Source organism: Otolemur garnettii, unplaced genomic scaffold (genome assembly GCF_000181295.1).
Source record: "Otolemur garnettii isolate 467f Iridium unplaced genomic scaffold, OtoGar3 scaffold00069, whole genome shotgun sequence".
Classification (NCBI taxonomy): Eukaryota; Metazoa; Chordata; class Mammalia; order Primates; family Galagidae; genus Otolemur; species Otolemur garnettii.
In genome coordinates this window covers 1,239,985-1,264,481 of record NW_003852464.1, presented here as the reverse complement: position 1 = coordinate 1,264,481, position 24,497 = coordinate 1,239,985, and the positions used below count along the sequence as shown (strand labels likewise).

Sequence of the window (24,497 nt, the reverse complement as noted above, 5' to 3'; positions counted from 1 at the left end):
CCTGTCTCAAAAGAAAAAAAAAGAGAGAGAGAGAAATTGCTAACAAGCCAGGAAGCCAGGAATTACATTTCCCAGACCCCCTTACATTTAGATTAAAGCCTGTAATCAGTTTTGGCCAATGGAATGACAACAGAATTGGTGTGTCACTTCATGACCAAAGTATTTGAGAAATGAATATTCCTTCTCCATCTTTTGAGGGTAGCAAGGTTTGTCCTGGAGAAGGAACCTAAGATGATAAGGAGGGATAAAGAATCTAGAATAAGACTATTTCCTTTCAGAAACTATTTGTAAATACCTGATTTGACAGTGTTCTGGATCAATTTCCCTCATCTATGAAAATGCGTGTTGACACCTGCAGTATAGAGGGGTGGGACTGTGGTTTCTGAGACCCTCTGAAGCTTGCTTGCTGATGGTTATTAAAACTCCAGGTAGAATCGTGACGCTATTTTCGGCTTGAGGAAAATCCGATCTAGGGGCTGTCACTTTTCTGTAAAGCCCACTGTTTGAAACCAGAGAAAGCCAGACAGAAAGATGCTGGTCTCCGTCACCAAACTAAACAGCCACCAGCTTCAAATCTGAGAACTTGACGGGATTCTGACTCCAGTAGTGTGGATTTGGACAAGTTATTTCACTTTCACTGGCTCGGTTTTCTTAGATTTTAAGCTCCATCCGTCAACTGCTCCCGCATTCCGCGTCGCTTCCTCCTTTCCTGCACCTGCCAACATGCTTTCTACCTCTCTGATGACTTTTTCTCTGCGCTTCCCGTACTTTATGTACCGCACTGTCTCATCTCTTGATTTCGGTCAGCAGTTCCCTTGCCATCCCAGTGGCTTCTCGAACGCTTTGTTCGGGATCTCCAGCAATCCTCCCACAACGCCCGCGCTCCTCCCCGAGATCCGGGAAGGGGGGCTTCCAGCCCCAGCCCGGCTGTGCGCTCCTGCAGTGCCTGCTCTGCCCAGCACTATGCACCCTGGTCCCTGCACCTCCTCGCGTCGGGGTGGCTCGCCCTGCCCTCCGCGGCCCTCCCTTAGCATCCCGCACCCCACCTCCTCCCTCAACTCGAGACTACGGAGCCGCCGGTCATGGTGCCCTGTCTCTGGTGGGAGACTCTTCCTCCTCGGCCTGGGATGCCCAGCTCGGGCAGGGTCCGTCGCCACCGTGTCCAGACCCCTGCGTCATCCACTCGTCCATGAGCGCCGCACCCGCCTAGCCCAAATCCCCCAAAGCCAGCGACTCCTAGCCTCGGAAGCTCTCCCCTTGCTAGCGAAATGCACACTGGCTAGGGAGCTGCACGCTGACAGGGACCGGCAAGTGCGGGGCTCCCATGCCTCGCTGCAGGGTGCGGGTGCTCGTGGAGCCAGCGAGCCGGTGAGCCCGCGTGAGAGAGGGAGGGTGGGCGCGCGTATTGGGCCTGTGAGGCGGAGATCTTGGAAAGAAGGGGCCACGCGGCGGTGCAGGCGGCGGGACTGCAGTGCTACCTCTCTGAGAAAGCCCACACGCCCGCGCGCGCACGCACGTGCATACGGAGAGCAGGGAGACCACCAGCGTGAGTGCGGGGCGCATTTTAGCGATGGCTTCTGCTCTCAACAGCAAAATCCACCCGCCTGGGACTTGCCCTCGCTCCAAAGCCGACACCCGTGGTGGCGGCAGCTGGAGAATGGACTGTGATCCTGAGATGCACGTGAAAATGTGCAAGAAGATCGCTCAGCTCACCAAGGTAAGGTGGGGCGCAGCGGGCCGGGGAGCCCGGAGTCGCTGAGGGAGTGCGGATGCACCTCCCAGGAGGTTCAGCCAAATCCAAACAGAAACTTTGTCTCAGAGGCCCACTGGGAAGGAAGCGGTCCTAAATCTGGGTGACTTGACCTTCTGGAGGCTCCACTCCTAAGCAAGCAGAGCAAGAGAGAGGGTGCTTGCTAAGGAAACTCCCTCACAACCTACTTGCTAAGCAGGTGGCCTGTGCTTTTCCCAAGGTGGGAATGTGAGAGAGAGAGAGTGTGTGTGTGTGTGTGTGTGTGTTGCCAGCTTTGCTCAAGTGATCGTGCCTAGAATGTTGCGATTTCATTCAACTGTCGTACTTTACAGCTGGGAGGTTATGTGGGCTCTATTTAAACACTTGATACATTTATGCCTTCATTCAACAAATATTTGAGTCATTTGTTGAGTGCCAGCCACTTGCGTGGCAGCGTACTAAACCTGGAAGGCAGCCCAGGAGACTTACTATCAAAGTGGGTACAGGCATGGGAGCATAAATGGGAAAGAGCAAGATTCACCCTGTAATTATAGAATTAGAAAGGACCTTGGGAGGTCAGCCAGTCCATCTCGCTACCACAGGGCCCTGACTGAACCTCCCCAGACTATGTCTTTTTCAAGACCAGCAAGATGCCACTAGGGCTTTTTGTTAATTAACCCTCTGCAGCTTCTCCGTTAGGAGTTCCTTGTTATAGACCCCCTTAGTATGCCTGGTGTGTAGATGAACAATGACATCCCTTGTATTCTATAAAAGGTTTCAGGAGAATGAATTTCTCTATTTGCCTTGGAGCTTCCTTTTGGTCTCACAATAAACTCCTGATACTCGTGCCTGTGGTGAAAGGTCAGGTCCAGGTTCTATCCAGTAGAGTAAGGAACATAATGTCTTTCCTCCCTATCTTTCTGTCACTTCCCACACCCACATTTTTGTGGGACCACGGGCATTCCCCCCCCCATTTTGCCAGAAGGAATAAAGCACAGAGGGGTGGAATGGCTAGCTGCTTTCTGCCCACAGTTTTTGCACATGAGCCTGTCTACAGTGATGTCTTTAGTCAAGGGCTAAAGAAGGGAGTGGATATAACCCCTTGAAGGTCTTGGCCTGGACAGCTGGCACTATTGATCCAACCAACCTGCATTCATCTGGTGACATCAACCAGAAGAGCTATTTATTCAAGTGTCTGGATAGGAACTTGGCACTCTATAAGAAAGGCATCTTCTGTATCTTCAAAGAATCTAAAATATTTTGGGAAAAACAAGGTTTGAAACATTGAGATAAAAACTACAAGACTTTGCTGTATCATCAAGTACTAAATTGGGTTTTTCAGACTATGGGTGCTATATAAGCAGAAACAAAGGATATTGGCAGAACAGGGGAGATTTTGTAGAAGGGATGACCCTTGAAGTCAGTGTGACTGTATGGAGTGCCCACATGAGCTAAGCACCACCCTGAATATCAGTGGCATAAAAATTAGTAAGACACGGCCCTTGTCCTTGTGGTATGATAAACATATAAATAGATCATTTCTGTATACTACGATGATCATTCCACTCCTTAATATTTATGGCACTCCTATCATGTGCTGAGACTGAAGATACAGCAGTGCAGAAGGCAGACGTGATCTGTGGCACATAGTAGGCAGTGTTTTTGAAAGTATGTTGTACATTGGAAATCATGGTTAATTCTTATTTTATAGTGCCTCTCCAGCATTCATCATGCTGGAAATTTTCATCACTCTTCTTTAGCTACTATTTATGTGTCACATGTTTTCCATATCTTCACATGTAATCTTTCTATGCACTTTATTTTAGTTGTGTCTCTGATAGGTGAATTTAACCCATGGGGATTTATTGTGATACTAATATATGTGGCCTTATTTTCCCATCGTATCTTGCGTTTTCCATTTACCATCCTTTCTCCTCCTTTTTCCTTCATTGCTGTCTTCCACTGGATTAGTAAGGTGATCTATATGCCACTGCTCATTTGAGAGCTTTTGGCTTTATTTCTGTTCTTTTTGGAATTCTTTTATTTTTCAAAATGCATACTTAACTATAATAAATTTTTCTAACAAAGTTATTATGTAACTATTTCTTCCCACAAAAGAACCTTGCTTACTTTACCTATTTAATTGTTCTCCTTTTTCCCATTTTGGCATTGCTGCCTAGAGTCTTATTTACTTTTTACATTTAAAAATAGTCTTTATAGTTAAAAGTTAATTAAATTTACTTACATCTTTATCACTTCTTCTGCACATTTTTTTTTTACCTGGGGCCCAGAGCATTCATTTGGGTTCACTTTTCTTTTGGCTGAAGCTCATCCTTTAATATCCTTTAATAGTTCTTACTGTGGGGGTCTTGGTGGGAAAGGTAATTCTCTGTATATTTCAAAATGTCTTTATTTTCCTCTTGCCATTGTATGATAATTTATTGGGTTATAAAATTCTAATGAACAGCTATTTTCCCATAGCACTTTTTTTTGTTTTTGAGACAGAGCCTCAAGCTGTCACCTATAGCACTGTGACATCACAGCTCACAGCAACCTCCAACTCTTGGGCTTAAGTGATTCTCTTGCCTCGGCCTCCCCAGTAGTTGGGACTACAGGCACCCACCACAATGCCCGGCTATTTTTTGGTTGTAATTGTCACTGTTGTTTGGCAGGCTGAGGCTGGATTCAGACTTGCCAGTTCTGGTGTTTTGTGGCTGGTGACTTAGCCCCTTGAGCTACAGGCGCCAAGCCCCCATAGCACATTAATGATAGCACTCCATTGCCTTTTGCTCCTTATTGTTTTTGGTTAAAAATTGTATTGCCAATCTAATTTCCATTCCTTTGTAGATAATCTGCCTTTTCTCCTTGATAGCATTCCAGACTTGTTTTGTTTTTGATGTTCAGCAGTTTCACTAGAACTGTCTTGGTGTTTATCTATATCCTTTGCAAAAGTGTTAGACTACTTTCTGTTGAGAACTCATGTGCCTTCTTTATTTTGGAAAATTATTAGTAATTTTTCTCTTGAAATATTGCTTCCAGGCCATTACTTCCATTCTCTTTTCTGGGCCTGCCGTTTAGGTGGGTGGAGAAGCCTCTCCATCTATATCCCATAATATTATTTCAAAACATTTATTTTTGTCTGTGTGCTGCATCTGAATGAATTCCTTAATCCTATATTCTGATTTGCCAACTCTGTAAATAATTTGAGTCCAGAGTTTTTCCCCATCTATTAAATTTTTAGTAAAATACAAAAGATGTATTCAATCTATAGAGAAACCAGAGTCTATCTATTAAGTTTTTAGTATTTCATAATTACATTTCCCATTTCTGAAATTGCTAGTCCTATTTTCTTTCTATGTGGTTTTGATTAACAAATTTTTGGTTAATTTTTATACCTATATTGAGGTATAATTAATTTACCTATCATAAAATTCACCTGTTTTAAAGGTGCAGTTTAACAGTTTTTACTAAATGTACAGAGTCATTGAGCCAATACCATAATCCAGTTTTAGGACAGTTACATCACCCCAAAGAAATTCTCCTTTGTGCCCATCTTGTAGTCAGTCCCTGCTCCCACCCCTAGCCTCAGGCAACCATTACTCTATTTCCTGTCTATAAATAAAATCAGACAATTTGTGATCCTTTCTATCTGATTTTGCTTTTACTTAGTTACTAAATTTTAGTATGATGTTTTTGAAGTTCATTTATGTTGTTAGCACATTAATTCATTGCTTCTGATTGCTCACTCATTCATCTTGTGTAGGTATACATGTTTGGTGTATCCATTCACCAGTTAATGGACATTTGAGTTTGCACCTTTTGGCTATTTTGAATAATGCTGCTGTGAACATTGCCTTCTTGTTTTTGTGGGCTCTTGAGTAGATACCCAGGAGTGGAATCATTAGGTTGTACAGTATATTTATGTTTAACTTTTTAAAAAGCTGCTAAGTTGTTTTGCACAGTGCCTATGCCCTTTTACATTCCCCAGCCTACTTCAGCAAAACCTCCTAATACTTCCCCTGCACTCAAATCACTCAAACTTCCCAAATCGCAGTGAAACGTCTTCCTTACCTCACTGCACTCTCATCTCTGTATTTCTTCCTCTTGAGGTTTCCTCTCCTGAAATATCTTCATCTCTCAAAATTGACTCCTGCTTATCTTTTAAATCCCAACTCCTCTAAGAAACCTTGGACAAGCCTTACTTTTGTGATTAATCACGTGTTAATTAACTGTTAGTTGTAGATTAATTACTTTTTCATATTCATCTGTTTCCTCAGCAGTTTCCTGGTAAGCTTGTTAAATGTAATTAAAGTTTCCTCTTACACATCTGCTAATATATCTTTCATGATACTTATCCCTCTGATATAATTGTTGATTTATATATAGTATATACCTTAAAATAATAATTTAATTTTATTCATAATCTTTTACAGCTGCTAGGCACTCAATATGTGGTAGTTTAGTAAATATTTATTTAACCAATAACCTAAAGTCTAAGGTGTGCATTAAAATCACCTGGAGAGCTTTTAAAAACACTCCAGCTAAAGACTTGACAACTAAATGCAATTCCTGATCCTTGATTGCATTCTATACTGATGGTACAACTTCCTATAAGGAGATGATTGGGTCAGTTGACAAAACTGGACTTCGATAGATGGTAGACAAAGAAGATAAACATATTGGTATCAATGTTAAATTTATTGAAGTTCACAATTATACTATGGCTATGTAAGAAAATATCCTTATTTTTAAGGGAATGCTTGTTGAATCATGGGCCTTACTCTCAAAGCACTTCATTTTATAATAAAATGTGGAAAATAAAACATGGAAATTGAATAAAAGATAGACAAATGGGACAAAATGTTTTTAAAAACAGGTGATGCAAGATAATGGGTTTGCAGTTGTTCTTTGTACTGTTTCTTTTCTGTCAGTTGTTTCTTAAGTTTGAGATTATTTCTATATAAACAGTTTAAAAAATAAAACAAAACAACCATGGCCAGGCATGGTGGTTCACACCTATAATCCTATGGGGAGCTGAGGCAGGAGGACTGCTTGAATTCAGGAGTTCAAGACCAGCCTGAGCAAGAGAGAGACCCCGGCTCTACAAAAAACTAGAAAAAAAAAAAATACCTGGGCGTTGTGGCAGGTACCTTTAGTCCCAGCTACACAAGAGGCTGAGGCAGAAGGCTCTCTTGAGCCCAAGAGTTTGAGGTTGCAGTGAGCTATGATGAGGCCACTTAACTCCAGCCTGGGCAATAGAGTGAGACTGTGTCTCAAAAACAAACTGAAAAGCCTTTGAGAGTCCAGGCCCCACCTTATAAGGAAAGAAGAGAATGGTGACAAGCATTGATTTTTTTTTTTTTTTAAAGCCTTTCCAGAGTTGAGATCCACTGATTTGGAGCAATTGAAGCTTGAACAGTGAAGGGCACACAGAGAAATTACTTTGGAGAGAAGGAGGTTCTAAATCCACTCCCTGTGAGAGCCCTTAGGAAGCTTTTGCTCTTGAAGACATCGGGCAAGTTTACCAGCCCTGTCCCTGGGCCTGTCCACCTTCCTCTGGTTTTGCACCCTCTCAGCAATCTCCAGCTATTTTCGTTTTGCAGTTCTCTATACAACCTCATCCCCAGAACAGTTGGACTTGCTTCTACCCAAGGGTTCCCCAGTTCCAGCTTTCAAGGAGGGATAGAATGTCTCACCCCAAGTCTGAGTATTAATGAAGACATTTTTCTATTAAAACAAGAAAATGAGTGGGAGAGTGTCAGCTTTTCTTCGTGAACCATCTCTCAGACTAAAAGCTGACTCTCTAGGACCCACACCCCATGCAAGGGAAGGCAGTACCTAGGATACAACCTCTCATTCAGAGCAATTAGAGAAAATGTACCTAAGAGAAAATGAACAACCTTATTAGTGCCAGAAACCTCCATGCTCAAAGTACAAGTAGTAAAATAACCACACGAGACCCTTGTTTTGGATCTCAGCCAGTTTATCAGAAAATCCTATAAAAGCAAAGACTGAATCAAGTGCCTACGCCTTCTGCATGTTAGTAATACTGTATGGTTCCTCAGTTTTATGTAATTTGCAAAGCCTTTAACATACTTACTCATCCTATGTATGCACAGCAGTTTGGCATGGCCACAAGGGAAGAACCATTTCTTATTGAGATAGGGAGAGTCTAGGAGAGAGGAGGAAGTCCGTATTTCTTGCCTGATAATTAATGTTATGGGCAGAGCTAGGACGTGCAGAATCCAGTGTTGGGGGGTGCTGTTGGGGGTGGCAGGTATTGGGAGATTTCTTCCCTGTTCATCCTTATTTTTCCATAAGTTCTCTCAATCATCCTTTTTCCCATGCAAGGAGGAATATAAATATAGGTTGGAAGCAGGAACTGGGCCTGCAGAGCTCTTGGCTTCTTTTCTCCTCCTTACAGAGCGGTCTGCCCATAGAAGCCCACATCTACTGTGCCCATCAATGTCACAGGGGTAGGTACCATCCAGGGGGAAGAGCTACCCTGGCCTAGCATTTTGACTGAGTAGGTAAGTGTTAGGGATTCAGCTTGCCAGTGGACATAGGGCACAATCTTCGATATTGATCTTATTTGGTAATAAGGTGATATTCTGATCTCACAACAGCCTTGCACCTTCATCTTGTATTTCTTTTATTTTTGTTTTTGTTTTTTTGAAACACAGTCTCAAGCTGTCACCCTGGGTAGTGTGCCATGGTGTCACAGCTCATAGCAACTTCAAACTCTTGGGCTTAAGCGATTCTTTTGCCTCAGCCTCCCAAGTAGCTGGGACTACAGGCACCCGTCACAACACCCAGCTATTTTTTGGTTGCAATTGTCATTGTTGTTTGGCAGGCATGGGGCTGGCTTCAAACCCAACAGCTCCAGTGTATGTGGCTGGTGCCCTAGTGGCTGAGCTACAGGTGCCGAGCCTTGTATTTCAATTAGTTCACTGGGGAAGAGGGATTTTATTTATTGGGGCTTCCTAACAGCCCAGTGCATCTGAGGATGAGTCCAGTCTTAAGGAATTTGGTAAAGTGTTGTAGCAAAAACTAATTTCTTCATTTTGGAAAGCATTGTAACCTGAGAGTAGGGAACTTTTGAATGGCAATGTAGCCTTCAGTGGGAAGTTGAGGACATCACCATTTCTTGCACATTGGCATAGGCTTTCCATGGAGACTGTCTCCATATGTCCCAGAACCTTACCAAGATCTATTAGGACACATTGTTGGACATAGTGGATATTGGATATGGGGCTGGAAAATGGGAGTTGATAGGTATAGGATTGAGGGATATGATAGAACATAGTCCCTGAGTATAAAATCAGAAATATTGTAGAAGAATAATTATAATTTCTACTCAATATTATATTTTAAAGTAATTTAAATTTGATCTATTTCTAGATGGCTACTTCTTACCTTATTTGTACTAGTGAATATAAATTAAAAATAAGAATAAAAATGAAGATATCTGGAGAGCTAATGAACAAGTTTGGTGTTAAACCTAGAATGTACTTCCCCTCAATGCTTGCATGGCTCATATTAGCTAAAATGCAGTCTATTCAGAGAGACCTTTTCTGACCTCCAAACCCATAGGGACCAACTATCCAGATCTACAATTAGGGAGAAAATTCCCACATTGGTGACTCATTGTGAGCCTTTACCAGGGTAAGGAACATAAGGGAGCATTGGTTATAACCCAGTGCAGGGAGGATCTTAAGCTTGACAGATGTGCATTTCCCTTCACTTTCTGGATGAGAGGGACTGGAAGGGATTGAAGACTGCTGCCCAGTTGTCATATCAGTTGTCACAACCTGGAAAAAGGCCAACCCTTCTCTGAGACTGAGAGGCCAGGGCAGTGCTATTAGGAAGTGAGAGTGATGCCTGTTGCCGCAGGAGTCCTTAGCAATGGGCTGTCACTTGAGCCCTGTGTTTCCATGGCTTAAAGGTGTGGAAGTTTTATTGCATCCACTGACTCCCTTTGCTTTTCTGAAAATATCCTCCTGCTTGCAGGAGCTTGTTTGGGGACAGATGTTTAAGCAGTTCCATACCAGTTTGCCAATTTGCTTTAGGATTCTAGATTTGAAAACTGCAGATCTGTTTTAACAAGCCCTCTCTGTTGGAATCTTTTAATTTAACATTGTGATTCATGGTGTGAAGAACTTTTCTCTCTCTAATCTTTGCACCATATCATAAGACGGTATGGCATGAACCTTAGGTTCTGTGTCCTCGAACCCGACTAAGATGCTTGGACTTTTATTTAACCACTCTTTCCCCGAGCTTTCCTCTAATCCTTTCTCCACACAGAGTGATAAATTAAAACTGAATGAAACTTTGATCCACATCTGGTGGGACCATAATATGGTGCAGCCACTTTGGGCAATAGTCTGGCAGTTCATCATCAAATGGTTAAACAAGAGTTACCATATGATCCAGCAATTCTATTCCTTGGTGTATACCCAAGAGAATGAAAACATGTCCACACAAAAATGGGTACGTGAGAGTTTGAGAAACATTACTCATACTATCCAAAAGGTAGAAACAAACTAAAAGTTCATCAACTGAGGATCAGATAAATGAGATGCTGGGCAAAGCACAGTAGAAGGGAGTGGTTAATGGGTGCGTGGATTCTTTGGGGAGTAATAAGAATATTCTAAGGTTGGTTGTGGTGATGGCCCCATAGCTCTGAATATCCTAAAAGCTGTTGAATTATATGCTTTGTGGGTAAATTGTCTATTATAAGAATTATATCTCAGTAAATCTGTTAAAATGAAAACTGAATCATATCTGTCTCCTGTTTTAGTCCAGTTCTGAAGCAAATCTTGATGCTTATAGCTCATAAACACATAACCAGTCAGTCCACCTTCATTCTCCATTTCTACTTCCACCCAAGTGCAAGTCCTTCACTTCTGGCCCTCGACTCCTGCTGTGACCTCTTGACTGGCCTTGTGGTCCACTGTTGCCCCATTGCATGGTGGTGAGAATTATCTTTTAAATATAATCCAGAGCCTGTCACCATTTAAAACCCACCAGTGAATTCCCTTGGAATGAAATTTTAATTCCAGTTTCACTTGGAATACAGTTTGCTCACCTGTAATAAATTCTTTGTCATGGTCCCTGGAGGTGGCCCCTGTGTGCCTCTCAGTGTCATGCTCTCTGCCACAGCCGCCTTCTCTCAGGCCTTCAGATGTGCCAGGTTTGTGCCTTTAGAGCCTGTGGACTTTTGTTTCCTCTGCTGGCCCCTGGCGCTGCCACTTGGCTCAGATGTCCTCTGGGGGCTGCTGCCCCACCCTTTTCTCCCAGATGCCTGGGCTGCCCCTTTTTCCTTTATCCTTTTCTTGCCCAAAGGCAGGGCTTTCCGTCTTCTTTGTTCTCTTCAATATCCTGGGTGTCTGGAACAGTGCCTGGTGAGTGACAGGTGTCTAGGAAGTATTTGTTGATGGACTAAGTGGACAAAACTCTTCTTAGCCCTCTCTCAAATTTTACCACAGCCTAGGCCCATCTGGTGTGAGAGTCAGATCTCAGGAGGCACTAGCATCTCTTCTTGAGTTTTTTGAGTGCAGTGGCAAACTGGCCAGCTGTGACAAGTAGTCATCACCCATTTGCTCCCAAGCTAATATCTGACTTAGTCTCTCCCAAGCCTGGACCACAGGGACAGGATCTGTTCAAATATGTTCCTCCATTTGGTCAGATACAATCCAGGGAATCAGAATTATAAGGCAAAACAAAAATGAGAAATCAGTCACACACAGAAAACATACCTATTTTAGAAAAATCAGAGGCTCGGTGCCTGTGGCTCAAGTGGCTAAGGCACCAGCCACATACACCTAAGGTGGCGGGTTCGAATCCCTAGCCCGGGCCCGCCAAACAACAATGATGGCTGCAACCAAAAAATGGCCAGGCGTTGTGGCGGGCACCTGTAGTCCCAGCTACTTGGGAGGCTGAGGCAGGAGACTCGCTTGAGCCTAGGAGTTGGAGGTTGCTGTGAGCTGTGATGCCATGGCACTCTACCCAGGGGGATAGTTTGAGGCTCCGTCTCAAAAAAAAAAAAAAAAAATCAGAAATACAGATTAAAAAATAAAAAACAAACTTGTGAAGCACCCCAAACCTATACATACAGTGATATGATAACTGTTAACGTTTATACATATCCTATTAGAAGATTTCCCGTGGAAAGGGAAACATTTTTTAAACAGAGTTGTAGCACATGTAACTATTGTATAACCTGGGTTTTTACCCCTTTCATAATAAGTCTTGAATTCTTCATTGTGCTTTTCCTTTTCTTGAGATAGGTACTTGCTCTGTTACCCAGGTTAGAGAGCATTAGCTCACTGCAGTCTCAAATTCCTGGGTAGCTCATGCCTATAATCCTAGCACTCTGGGAGGCCAAGGTGGGAGGATTGCTTGAGCTCAGGAGTTCAAGACCAGCCTGAGCAAGAGGGAGGCCAGTGATTACAGGCCAGAGCCCCTGTGCCCAGGCCCCAGAGCCATTTTAAAAGGCACATGTCACAACTCTCTTCTCCTACCATCTGAACACTGGGAAAGTTCCACAGATACAACACGTAGAGTCACAGAAAGAATGGCAGAATTATTGTCAGACTACATTGACAAAATCACAGACCAGGCTGTCATTTCACATTCTCCTGTTTGGAGTTACTATATTCTGAGCCTCTAGGGAAAGAGGAAACTGCTCACAGGTTGCTCGAGGTATCAGAGAAGCAAGTGCCTCTCTTACAGCTCAGTAGTCAGTAGACCCAGTAGCACACCAGCTGTTCTCTCAGGGACAAGATACGGTCCCTGACCTCCTGAGGGATCCTTTTTCTTTGCTGTGGAACATTCAGGATATGAATCAGAAAGATCTACTTGTGAATCTTCAGTGTCATCAGGAATAAGGGGGTTCTGTATCTTCTGAGGCAGAATGAACATTTTTAGGTTTTCCTAAAAAGATATATCCCTCCCTGCTGAATCCTGAATGGCCACCACCATAGCTTTACCCCTTGAACTTCAGGCTCTCATTTTGTTCATATACAAGTCCAGTTTTTTTATAGGCATACCTTAGAGATAATGCAGGTTTGGTTCCAAACCACTTCAGTAAGGCAAATATGGCAAGAAAGTCACAAATTTGGGGGCTTCCTGGTGCTTATAATAGTTATGTTCACATGATGCTGCAGTTTGTTAGGTTTGCAATGGCATTACAGCTACAGAATGTCCATCTGAGGTCAGACAGTTAAGTTTGCCACCTCATTCTAGAAGTACTACATACCTCAATGCTGAATACCACTGTAGTCACCTTCAAAGTGGTCCCCTTGGAAAGCGATATGCTAATGCTAGTGCCTGCCCCACCTTTTGAAGTACCTTTCCTAGAATGAGTTTGCAAACTTAATTATCCAATCTTGTACCTTAGTTAAAAAATACTTTTGGCAATACATTGCCAAAAAATGTTAGCAATTACGTGAGCCTTCAGGAAGTCTTAATCTTTTGCCTCAGTGTTGATGGCTGCTGACTGACAAGGGTAGTGGTTGCTGAAGGATTGGGGACGGCTGTGACAATTTTTTAAAATAAGACACCAATGAAGTTTGCACATCAATTGGCTCTTCCTTTCACAAACGGTTTCTCTGTAGCACGTGATGCCATTTGATAGAATTTTACCCACAGTAGAAATTCTTTCAAAATTAGTCCTCTTAAATTCTGCCACTGCTTTATCAACTCAGTTTATGTAACATTCTAACGCCTTTGTTGTCACGTCAGCAATGTTCATGTTTACGGCATCTTCACCAGGAGTCCATTTCATCTCAAGAAACCATTTTCTTTGCTCATCCATAAGAAGCAACTCCTTACCTGTTAAAGTTTGCTCATGAGGCTGAAGCAATTTAGTCATGTCTTCAGGCTCCACTTTCTCATTCCAGTCCTCTTGCTATTTCTACCACATCTGCCTAATTTCAATATTGTTGTGTCTCAGGGAATAGAGAGGCCCAAGGACAGGGAGAAAGATGATGGAACAGTTGGTTGGTGGAGCAGTCAGAACACACACGTTTCTCAATTAAGTTCACTATCATGTGGCTGTGGTTCGTCACCCCCCAAAACAGTTACAATAGTAACATCAGAGATCACTGATCACAGATCACTCTAGCAGATATAATAATAATTTAAAAGTTTGGAACATTGCGGATATTACTAGAAGTTGACACAGAGACATAAAGTGGGCACATGCTGTTAGAGAAATGATGCTGATAGGCTGAGTCCATGCAGGATTGCCACAAAACTTCCATTTCTGAAAAAAGCACTATCTGCACAGCACAGTAAAGCAAGGTGTGCCTGAGTCCATGACTAATAGAATGTTGGTGGATGCTGTCTTTGCTGGATACTAGGTGTGGAAGACAAAAAAACGCCCCCCCAAATGTATCCATGTCAAGTCCCCTGAACCTGTAAATGCAACCTTATTTGAAAAGAGTTGATGATTACGTTAAGCATTAAAGCAAGATAGTCTATCTGTGGGGCCCTGACCCAGTGAAACTGTCCCATAAGAGAAAAGCAGAGTGAGATTTGAGACATAAGAGGACAGAGAGAAGCCCCCATGATGAACGAGGTAGAGACACATAATGATGTGACACAGCTACAGCCAAGGATTGCCCGGGACCGCCAGAAGCTGAAGAGGCAGAGAAGAGAGCAGGCCTTGTACTCAACCTTGATTTGGACCTCTGGCCTCCAGAACCCTGAGAAAATAAAGCTCAGTTGTTGGCTGGGCTTGGTGGTCCGCACCTGTAATCCTAGCACTCTGGAAGACCGAGGTGGGAAGATCATTTGGGCTCAGGAGTTTGAGACCAGCCTGAGCAAGAGTGAGACCCTGTTGCTACTAAAAATAGAAAAATTAACTGGGTGTGGTGGTGAGTCCCTTTAGTCCCAGTTACTCAGGAGTCTGAAGTGGAAGGATCACTTGAACCCAGGAGTTTAAGGTTGTAGTGAGCTAGGTTGATGCCATGGCACCCTGGCCTGGTTGATAGAGCCTGTCTCAAAAACAAAAAGAAATCTGTTGTCCTAAACTACCAAGTCTGTGGTGATGTTATGGCAGCCAGAGGAAACACACATGTGCTGTATCACAGTATCAGCCTTACCATCACTGAAGCCTGCTTCCTTCTTAGACCTCTACTGAGGTTATCCCCCCAATAATCATTAGAATCAATCCAAGAGTGTATATTTTTTTCTTTTTTTGAGACAGTTAATCTGCCACCCTGGGTAGAATCCTGTGGTGTCATAGCTCACAGCAATCTCAAACTCTTGGGTCAAGTGATCCTCTTGTCTCAGCCTCCTGAGTAGCTGGAACTACAGGATCTTTCTCACCGCTATTAATGCCAGGCAACAGGGGGTGCTAATAAGAGGCAGATTAAAGGGAGAGTGAGGCAGCAGAACACCCTGTACGAGACATGCTAAGGCATCCCTGGGTGTCACATATCACTGGCAACAGGGGAAGATGCAGAACCCTAAGAATCCCTCTTAAGGAAGTAAGCACCTGCCTCAGGGAGCCCTCAGGGTTAGAGGTGTGATTCGGAAGGGCCTCGTGGATGAGAGATGGCAATAAACTGCCTTAGGAAGCGGGGCTCTTGTGATTAAGCACAGACGTCTATTTCGCTGAGTAAATATGCAGGTTTGGGGCCGGAGCTGGATCATTCCAGGCAGAAAAAGGAAGATTCGTCTTTCCTCTCTGCAGTTCTCCATCTTCTCCTGTGTTGTATTCATTCTCTGAAATGGGCATTTAGCAAATACAGGCTTGTGAGCGTGACAGATGTTGGCCTGCTTAGTTTACCCCTGGGTCTGAGTCTAGTCCTGCATGCTGCTGCTGTTGTTATGAGGAGGATAACAAATATCTGTGTGTGATGGCTGAGCAGAAAGCATGTAGGCAGATGTCAGGAGGTGGAGGGCACGAAGAATGATACCTTCATCTTCCAGGTATCAAGGACAACAGGGTTTATCTCCGTCGTCGTCGTTTTGGTGAGGCCAGACCAGCTCCAAGAAAGTAAAAAATTGTGTCTGCTGTGTGTTCACTTCCCTGCCAGGGTACTCTGCCCTTGAAAAGCATGCCCGTCAAACGTTTTCTCTTCCTTGCACTTGCAAGCTCATTAGCAACATTTTCCCAGAGACCCAGAAATAGCAAATTCCATTAAAAGGCTTATCATTAAATACAATACAGCTCTTTATGTGGGAGAAGGATGGCCTCTGAATAAGAGTCCATTAGGGCTGTGGGCTGGAAAAAATGGGTCAGCCTTCTTTTAAGGGAGAAATTAATATAGCATCCGAGAGCCAGCAATACTGCCGACATTCATCTTGCAAAGCCTTTTCTCTTCGTGCTGCCAAAATGCGTCTGTCCAGACTTGCTATTCCTGTCCTCAGCACCCTGGATCAGGGCCTATTTGTCCCAAGGAAGCCTATCAAATTATCTGGCGACAGCCTAAATAAATATGAGAGAGGAGATTATATCTGAGTATAGGGTTGTGTGTGTGTGCTCTGAATGTAATCTAAGCCAAGTCTCAGGAAAGCAAAGGTAATCAGTAACTCTTTTGTTGACCTCTCTCCCCTTTGGTGGGTCCTAATGTCAATTCTATGGGATGTAGCTTACTGCTTAGTCCATAAAGTGATGTCCCAGGAAGAGTTGATATAGAGAATCCTGTTTCTAGTGGGGGTGGTGTCAGCACCCAAAAGGACTGTCGTTCAGCCTCCCCATTGTGATGTAGGCAAGAAGCACAAGGCCAGAGGGGACCTTGGTAGCTGGGAAGGTAGCAGGGGTTGACAAACAGGGGAAAAATAAAATGGGAGCTGGAAAATGAACATTTCGTTGAGAATAGCCAAGGAAAGAGTGCCTGAAAACTGTAGGGAACACAGGAGCGAGTCAGGCTGCTTAGCTGTGTTGACCCGGCAGCAAGGGGTTCCAGAAGGTGGAATGATTCAGAAGTCAGGGAGTCTCCCTGTTGGTAAGAGATGGACATGAAGACTCAACACTACAGGAGGGAGTTGGCAGAGTTCCAAGTTCTTAGCAGTAACATGGAGAATTTAAGGAACTTGTGAGACATTTGAGGAAAGGCCTTGAAGGCAGTTTGATGTATAGTCGTGCTAGGATGTTTGCATCATTGTCCAGCAAATACTGCTATCCTCCCCTCCAACACCAGGAGCAGAGATTACTTCCTCTTCTTACTGATGACGGGCTTCTCTTTGGGACTTACTTTGTTCTGTGAAATGTTAGAGGACATGTCGGCAGGCAGAGGCCTTAGGTATATGTATATAGTTAAGTTATCGCCATGAGAAGATCATAGGTCTGGAGGCCACTGCCCTACAGCCCCTGGCCCTAAAAGAGCCAGACTGGAATCCAGCTCCTAGCCCAAAGCCCAGCCCAGATGATCTGAAGCCTAAAGCTTATAGCAGATCTTGAGCCCAGCCTAGGTCAGCTCAAGAAGAGCATTTTCTCCTAAGTGCTCTTTATATCAGTAAAGCAAGTCCTCTGAAGTCCTTCAGCAGATGTTCCCTTGGGCCACAGTGGTCAGAACTGAGGTTCACATGTAAACCAGAAGCGTCACTGGGAAGGACAGTAAGACAGCCAGGCCCACTCAGAGTAGGCATAATGGAACATAATTTATCTCCTGAGTCCAGGGAGGGGAGCAACTGAACAAAATTGGGGCTGTGTTGGCAAGGAAGGACAGAAAGGGTGTTGTGGAGGCACTATCTCGTCTAAGATTCTACAGAATAAAATTACCTGAGCTCATAGAGTTTTCATTAGAACAATGATTCTTAGTCTGGTGCTGTCCAGACTAAAGAATGTTCCACCTACTTCCTGGAACATTTGACAGTGTTGGAAGACACAAGTTGGGGAGCTCCTGGCATCTAGTGAGACAAGGCCAAGGGTGCTGTGACACGTTGTATGATGCACAGGGCAACCCACCAAACAAAGAATTATTCAGCCCCAAATATCAACAGTGCTGAGGTTTGAAACCCTAAATTTAAAATAGGAGAGCCTGGGCCTGGTAGTGCTCCCCTGTGGTCCCAGCACTTTGGGAGGCCAAGGCGGGAAGCTCGTTTTAGCCCAGAAGTTTGAGGTTGCTGTGAGCTATGACAATATACTGCACTCCAGCCTGAGCAACAGAGCAAGACCCTGTCTCAAAAACAACAACAAAAACTCTGAGAATATGAAGCATAGTGAATTGAAAGAATAAAACTTCTGTGAATGTTTATAGAATTTTGGTCCATGTTTTGCATATCTGGATACTGGTTTGTAAATGTCTTACTGGCATCTGTCTCTGGGAATCAAGGTTCATAGGATTAAAACAGGATTATGGGAATTAAATCAGTAAATGTAGTCAACAGTAAAGATTAAGGAATAATAATATGCAGTAACGGTAAGGGCATGGTGAAGCAGCTGCTGTTTTAGGATGGTAGTGATGAGAAATGGTACAACTGTTTCCAAAAGCAGTTTGCCAATATGTATGATGAATATCCTAAAAATATTCATACTGGTGGCACCTGTGGCTCAGTGGGTAGCGCACCAGCCCCATATACCAAGGGTGGTGAGTTCAGACAAACTGCCCCCAAAAAATAGCCAGGCATTGTGGCAGGCACTTGTAGTCCCAGCTACTTGGGAGGCTGAGGCAAGAGAATCACCTAAGCCCAAGAGCTGGAGGTTGCTGTGAGCTGTGATGCCATAGCACTCTACCGACGGCCATAAAGTAAGACTCTGTCTCTAAAAAAAGAAAAAAGACAGATTCTGAGAATCTGTCCTAAGGGAAAAATCTAAAATATAAAGAAAGTTTTAATGCAGATCTTTATTCTAAGCACCTTTATTTATTAGAAAACAGTGAAAATAAACTTCCAACATTGGTGTAAATAGCAATAAAATATGATTGAATATATGATGGAATTTTTCATTGGCATTAAGCATGATGCTTGTGAAGGGACATTATAATGGTTAATATAAAACATGAGGAAATAAAATAGAATATGTAGCATGGTCATATCTGTGAAAATAAATACCTTAAAATGTACGTACACAAAAGCAGCCTGACAGGCCAGAAGCACACTAGAATATTAGTATGCTATTCCTCTGTCCTGGTGGGAAGAGAGGCACTTTCTATCCTTCTACTATTGATTTTTTTTTTTTAAGGTAATGAAAGCCATGCTTATTTTTTAAGGCAATGTGATCTTATTTTAACCTTGTTAAGCGTACTGTGTTCAAGGCAAGCAAAGCAGGACATATAGGCAGTCCCAGGAGTTCAGCTTTTAGATCTGTTCTCACTCAAGGCTGTTGCTTTGCTGATCGCCTCTGACCTCCTTTTTCCTTATTCCATGAGTATTAAGAGGCTTATGATGCACTTCGGAGGGTCCCTGATCCCTTAAAATTTTAGGATATATGCACTCTTTTTGTTTAAGTGGGGATATTTTAATGAGACCAGGGTTTCAGAGACAGGTCTCACTCTGCTGCCCACGCTGGGGTGCAGTGACCTGATACAGCTCACTGCAGCTTCAGCCTCCTGAGCAGCTGGGACTATAGGTATATTCACCATGTCCACCCAGGAGCAGTTTGTGTGTGTGTGTGTGTGTGTGTGTGTTTCTTTTATTTTTACCTTTATCACTTACTATTTTCTTAATGAAAAATAAAATGATTTTTTAAAAGTTCTATAGGAGAATTGACATATAAGGGACAACACCATGTGTCAAAGATAAGGACAGCTATGGACCAGTCTTGCAGACTGCCACTTCTTCTGACAGGGACGTTTTTAAGGATGCCTCAGCAATACCTAGATCTTTGGGGCCTGGTTAACTTTGGAAGGTAATTGGGGGGGTTGCCAAAAGTCAGCTAGTTAGGTGCTTCCTCCTGGCCTGGGAGACTCCCCTCCCCCGCCCCCCACAGCGCACACCACAGGGAGCAAGAGTAGACACCCCACGGTGTCTCAGAGAGGCTTCTGCTGAGTATTCTGGTGCTGAAGAAAAAGCAAGTAACATTGCTACCTCTGGTTCCTCTCTAATTTTTTATTTATTTTGTGTTTTATGTAGACAAGGCAGCTACTCCCCAGACTCCTAAAGTGACATTCTCTATCCATATCACACATTTCTAAAATAAAGAGATTCCTCCAGACATTAAGATGGAGCTGTACATCCCCATGGCACCCCATGTTCTTCTCTTCCTTCCCCTGTGCCTGCTCGTGGCTCCTCAGCCCCCAGCTGCCATCTAGACCTGCTGGGAATGTCTCCCAAAATTGACTAGGGGAACAAATTCCTTCTCACTTTTTATGACCTGCTGAAATGTCAGCACCTACCAGAGATCACCTCAGTCCCCTCGGCTCCCCACCGTGCAGTCAGTGACTGCCCACAAAGTCCCACAGCACCTTACAGATACACGGTAAGTAGTTTTTATAAAACTTAAGGAAAAAATGAAAATGTTATTTATTATATGCCTGCATTTCTCAGAGTTATGCCTGAACTAACTGCACCAGAGTCACAGGGAAATTGATGAAAATGCAGTCCCAGGAGCCACCCTCTTGAATGAAGGAAGCTCTCCAGGGTTTGCATCCAGGAATCTGCCTTTTCCACGGAGCTCCCAGGGGGCCTTTTGAGCTCCCAGGGGGCCTGTTGTGTCCCCTGAAGCATAAGAACCATTGGCTGAGGCAAAGTGATAGTTCACATTTTGTGTAGAATTTCCAGCTAGTCCACAAGGAACTGTTTTTCAACATTTGGAACATTGCCCAGAATGATTTATCTTGTGAGATATCACCCACACAAAAGTTCTTTATAGTGACAAAAATCAAATATAACAAAGAACCATAGGCCCCAAATAGTTGAGGATCAGAGAACTAAATATGCAATCCTCTTTTTCTTATTTCATCAGATAGGGATAACCCTGTAGAATCCTAAACCCAGGTAGGATTTTTGAGGCAGAGGGACTGGAGAAATCTCATTCAGTATCCTTGTTGCTATAGATGAGAGAAAGGAGATTTAGACATGTGTCAGTTTGGGTCTCCCAAAAATCAGAAACCAGGATGAATTTAGATGTGCAAGGGGTTTATTGGAAGAAATGTCTGGGAAGAGGAGTGGTGGAGGGAATGGAAGGTGACGAGAGGCAGCTAGTGATCGTGATGCAAGTCTGTCACCCGGGGGAGGTGCCACAAGGAGGGGATTGGAAGGAGAATCCTCGGACAGTGGCACAGCTGGTAAAGGGTCTTGTCCACACCAGTGAGGTATTTCCCCAGCAAACACAGAACATTAGAGGAGTCTTGTGTTGGGCAGAAATAACCCAGCCTCAGGACCCCCAGGGGGCTTAGTTATTGCCTAGAAGCACCTTGGGGTGGAGGTGTGGGATGAAATCACAGCCAATCCAAAGGTGAGAAGGCAGAGGCTGTGTCAGAGGCTGAAGGGAGACCTGAGCAAGGGGGAACCTCCCAGGCCAGCAGGCCACAGCAACAGAGCAAGACAAAAGCACAGACTTTACTCTAGAAATCCTTCTAGATTATTCTATAAGGCCTTGTTCCTCTAGACACCAGAGTCACCTTTACAAAATGTGGATCAGATCACGTCACCCTGCTTAAAACTCTTCTGGTCCTTCAGTGTCATGAGGGTGAACAAAGTTCTTCAGTGACCTGGGGGCCTCCGTGACAAGTCCTCTCTGTGCCCTTCCCTTGCCACGGCCACATGGGCCTCCTTGCAGATCCATCAACCCCACAAGCATCCCTTCACCTTCCAGACTTTTCTCCTTTTAAAAAAACTTTTCTTTTAAAGTGATGAGAACACTTACATGAGCTCTGCCTTCTCAGCAAGTTTTCCCGTGGGCAGCCATTGTTGTGGACCGCAGGTGCAGGGTGGAGCAGCCGGTTCCTAGAACTCACATGTCTTGCTCGACTGAAACTTCAGACTTATTCCCCCTCACTCCAGTCCCTGGAAACTGCCCTCCCAGTCTTTAATTGGTGAATGTGACTATTTCAGATACTTCCTGGAAGTGGCATCATGTAGCATCTGGCTTTCTGTGACTGGTTTGTTTCACTTAAAGGCATCGGCGTGGTCTGAGATGTTACTCCCTAACCCCCAGCCAGGGATGCTTGCCCATTAGACACTCCTCTCTCCTTCCCTCTGTCAGACCTTCCCTCAAGTCACACTTTCTCTGGGAAGCTTCTTTGACTGCCCTCTGTGAAATTGCAACTCCATGCCCAAACATCCCTTCCTTGTTCCCCTCTCCCCTGAACACTTACTGCTATCTAACAAACTGCTTAATTAACCAGTTTATTGCACATTGCCTTTGTGTTGTGAACCATTTAATATTTAACTTGTTTGCTGTCTGACTCGCCCACTAGAATGTCAGGTGCAAGCACACACAGGACGAGAGTCTGTTTAAAGCCTGCTGTATTCCCAATACCAACAGCAAGGCCTGGCACGTGGTGGGCCCTCAATAAACACCACTAAATGATTGAATGAAAGGGAGGTGTGTGTCTGAGGAGAAATGTATTGCATCTGCTATGGGTAAGTTCTTTCTCCTTATAAAGAAATTGGTGATTTGTATATATTTTAAGAAAACTAATGAGTTAGCTGTTTATTTGCATTAACTATAAAAATCCAGGACAAGAGACAGTAAGTCTATACAGGGCAGACCACTCTGCTAAGATGGAAAAAGAAATACATGATATAAAACATAAATCCCCTGTGAGGTTTTACAATACAAAGCACCTGGGGGCCTGGAGGTTGGCACTTGATCACAATTATCCTTTATAAATATTAAATAAGTATAATGATAAAACCACTCACTCATCTGTCCCAGGCAGCTCTCAGGTGGCAGCTGCCACTCTACTGGTCTTGTCTATTGTGATCCAGACAGTGGGCCCACCTGACAGCAGCACTCTTCCAAAGGCAAGATAAGAATGACAGTCCAACTGGATCTTAAATGCTATAGTGAAACAGCCTTCGCTAAACTTCCCAAAATGTGGTCTGAGGGAATGTTCATTATTGTTACAAGGATAATACCAACAATAACAATAATAAAAAGGAGAACTCAGTGGCCAACTGTCTGGGTAATGGCAGTTCAACAAATGTCTTTATGCTTTAGCTTACCACACTCTCCTTGATCACATCCATTCCCTTTGGGACATATGAATTGAGCTGGATCATTGGATTTATTAGGAGAGGACACTTAAGGACTTGCCTATGGGCACACTGCCCAAGAGGGGCAGACCGGGGGCCTTTGAGCTTGGTCTCTCATGGGTGGGTCTGTGCTTCCTCCAGCACCAGCATGCCTCAGCCTGTGCCATGTTCCCGCCTCAGTGTTGTGCGTGGCCCTGTGTGTGTGCACTGCTTCTTGTGTCCTGATCTTTTCTTCTGCCTCCTGCTGTTCTGAAGTTGGCACCCAGTGAACCGTACTTGGTTTCCTTAGAAGGGCCACGAATGGTAGCCATAGTGCACATCTGTTCCTGCCGGCTCAGCATCTGTCCTGCTGCTACCCGATTTCTAATTTCCTCTAAGATACTGGTGATGTACCTCACCTCAACCTTCAGTCCACATGGTCCAGGTGGGTCAACCCCATTCTCCTGGATGGATTCCTTGTGACCTGAAATTATCCGATCGGTCTACTCTCTGCCACTGGCGACAGGGATCAGTTAGCATCAGACAGTGACCCTGGCCAGGTGGACAGAGCCAGCTTTGAGGCTTTTGTATGAACTGTTGACAAAGAGGAGCCTTCCCTCCAAGGGCATGCTAAGCTGGTGACATAAAATTCTGAAGCTGCTTTTGGCTGTGCTGTGTAGAGTCTTGAGAATAAAGCCAACTCAAAGGAAAGCAAAACTATGAGATGGAAAGAGACAGGGAATTTGAGTATCTGTTCTCATATCTAGAGCGTTCTGATGAGTAAATCTGTGCCTATCTCAGACTTGGCTGCTAAGAACATTAACAATTTTAAAAGGGATTCCACATATTTTTACTGGGCGGGAACAATCTAACTAAGACATGCTGAGAGGCGTTATGCCATGAGCCCTGGACCCGCCTTTGTTGGAAAAAAAAAAAGCAAAGAAGGGACTTTCAGGAGTATGTGCTAAATATCATTTCTACCCTCTCGCACTGACAGATTTTATAAGACTAGCTCAGGGAATTCAGCCAAGAGAAAGGACACTGTCACCATTAGTGCAAATGGGGATGATATTACACTCAACTCTATTATCCAGCCCCACACTGGCAGCCTCCCAGGTATTCACCTTCCAAATGTGCTAATGGGAGTTCATGTGACCTCACAGGCAGCTATTGGATTTGAACTGAAAAGAGCTCTAGATTCAGGGCTGACACACATTTGGTGCTCACTAAGTGTTTATTGAAGAGTAGTTTCTACTGCTTTCTGACTTTTTATTATCTGGAATGAGTAAAATTGCATGTTTTAGATCAGCCAGCCAGGGAGGATGACAGCAGACCTTTCCTTCCCAGCTCTACTGCACAGTTCCATCTGCTGATAATGCATCTGGATCGTGTCCCCTCTCTGTCATACAGCACTTGTCAATTTGTTTTTTCATCATTTATTCTTTCATTCACTTATCATCTATTATGAATTCTGAACCAGGGACAAATAGTCCCTGGTAGTACCTATCCCTGAGGACCTTCTGTGCACCTGCTAGCTGCCTGACCCCATGCTTGGCATTTGGTCTCAGAGCTGAGTGAGTCATGACCTGGCCTCACAAAGCCAGCAGGCTCTGCCATGGTGAGTTCCCATGGACCACCAATGTATCCCTGAGGCAGGTAAAGATTGAGAGCCCCTGCTGTGGTTGTTGTGGAG

At 44.0% G+C, this 24,497-nt stretch overlaps 1 protein-coding gene across 1 annotated transcript in view; it reads left to right on the top strand.

Annotated features, from left to right (window-relative positions):
* Nucleotides 1-1,570: 1,570 nt before the first annotated feature.
* FAM184B (family with sequence similarity 184 member B) overlaps nt 1,571-24,497 on the top strand; it is an 80,179-nt gene continuing 57,252 nt past the window's right edge. The window contains exon 1 of the mRNA XM_012807459.2: nt 1,571-1,717. Coding sequence (XP_012662913.1) covers nt 1,571-1,717 — 147 coding nt within the window. The remainder of the gene's footprint in view (nt 1,718-24,497) is intronic.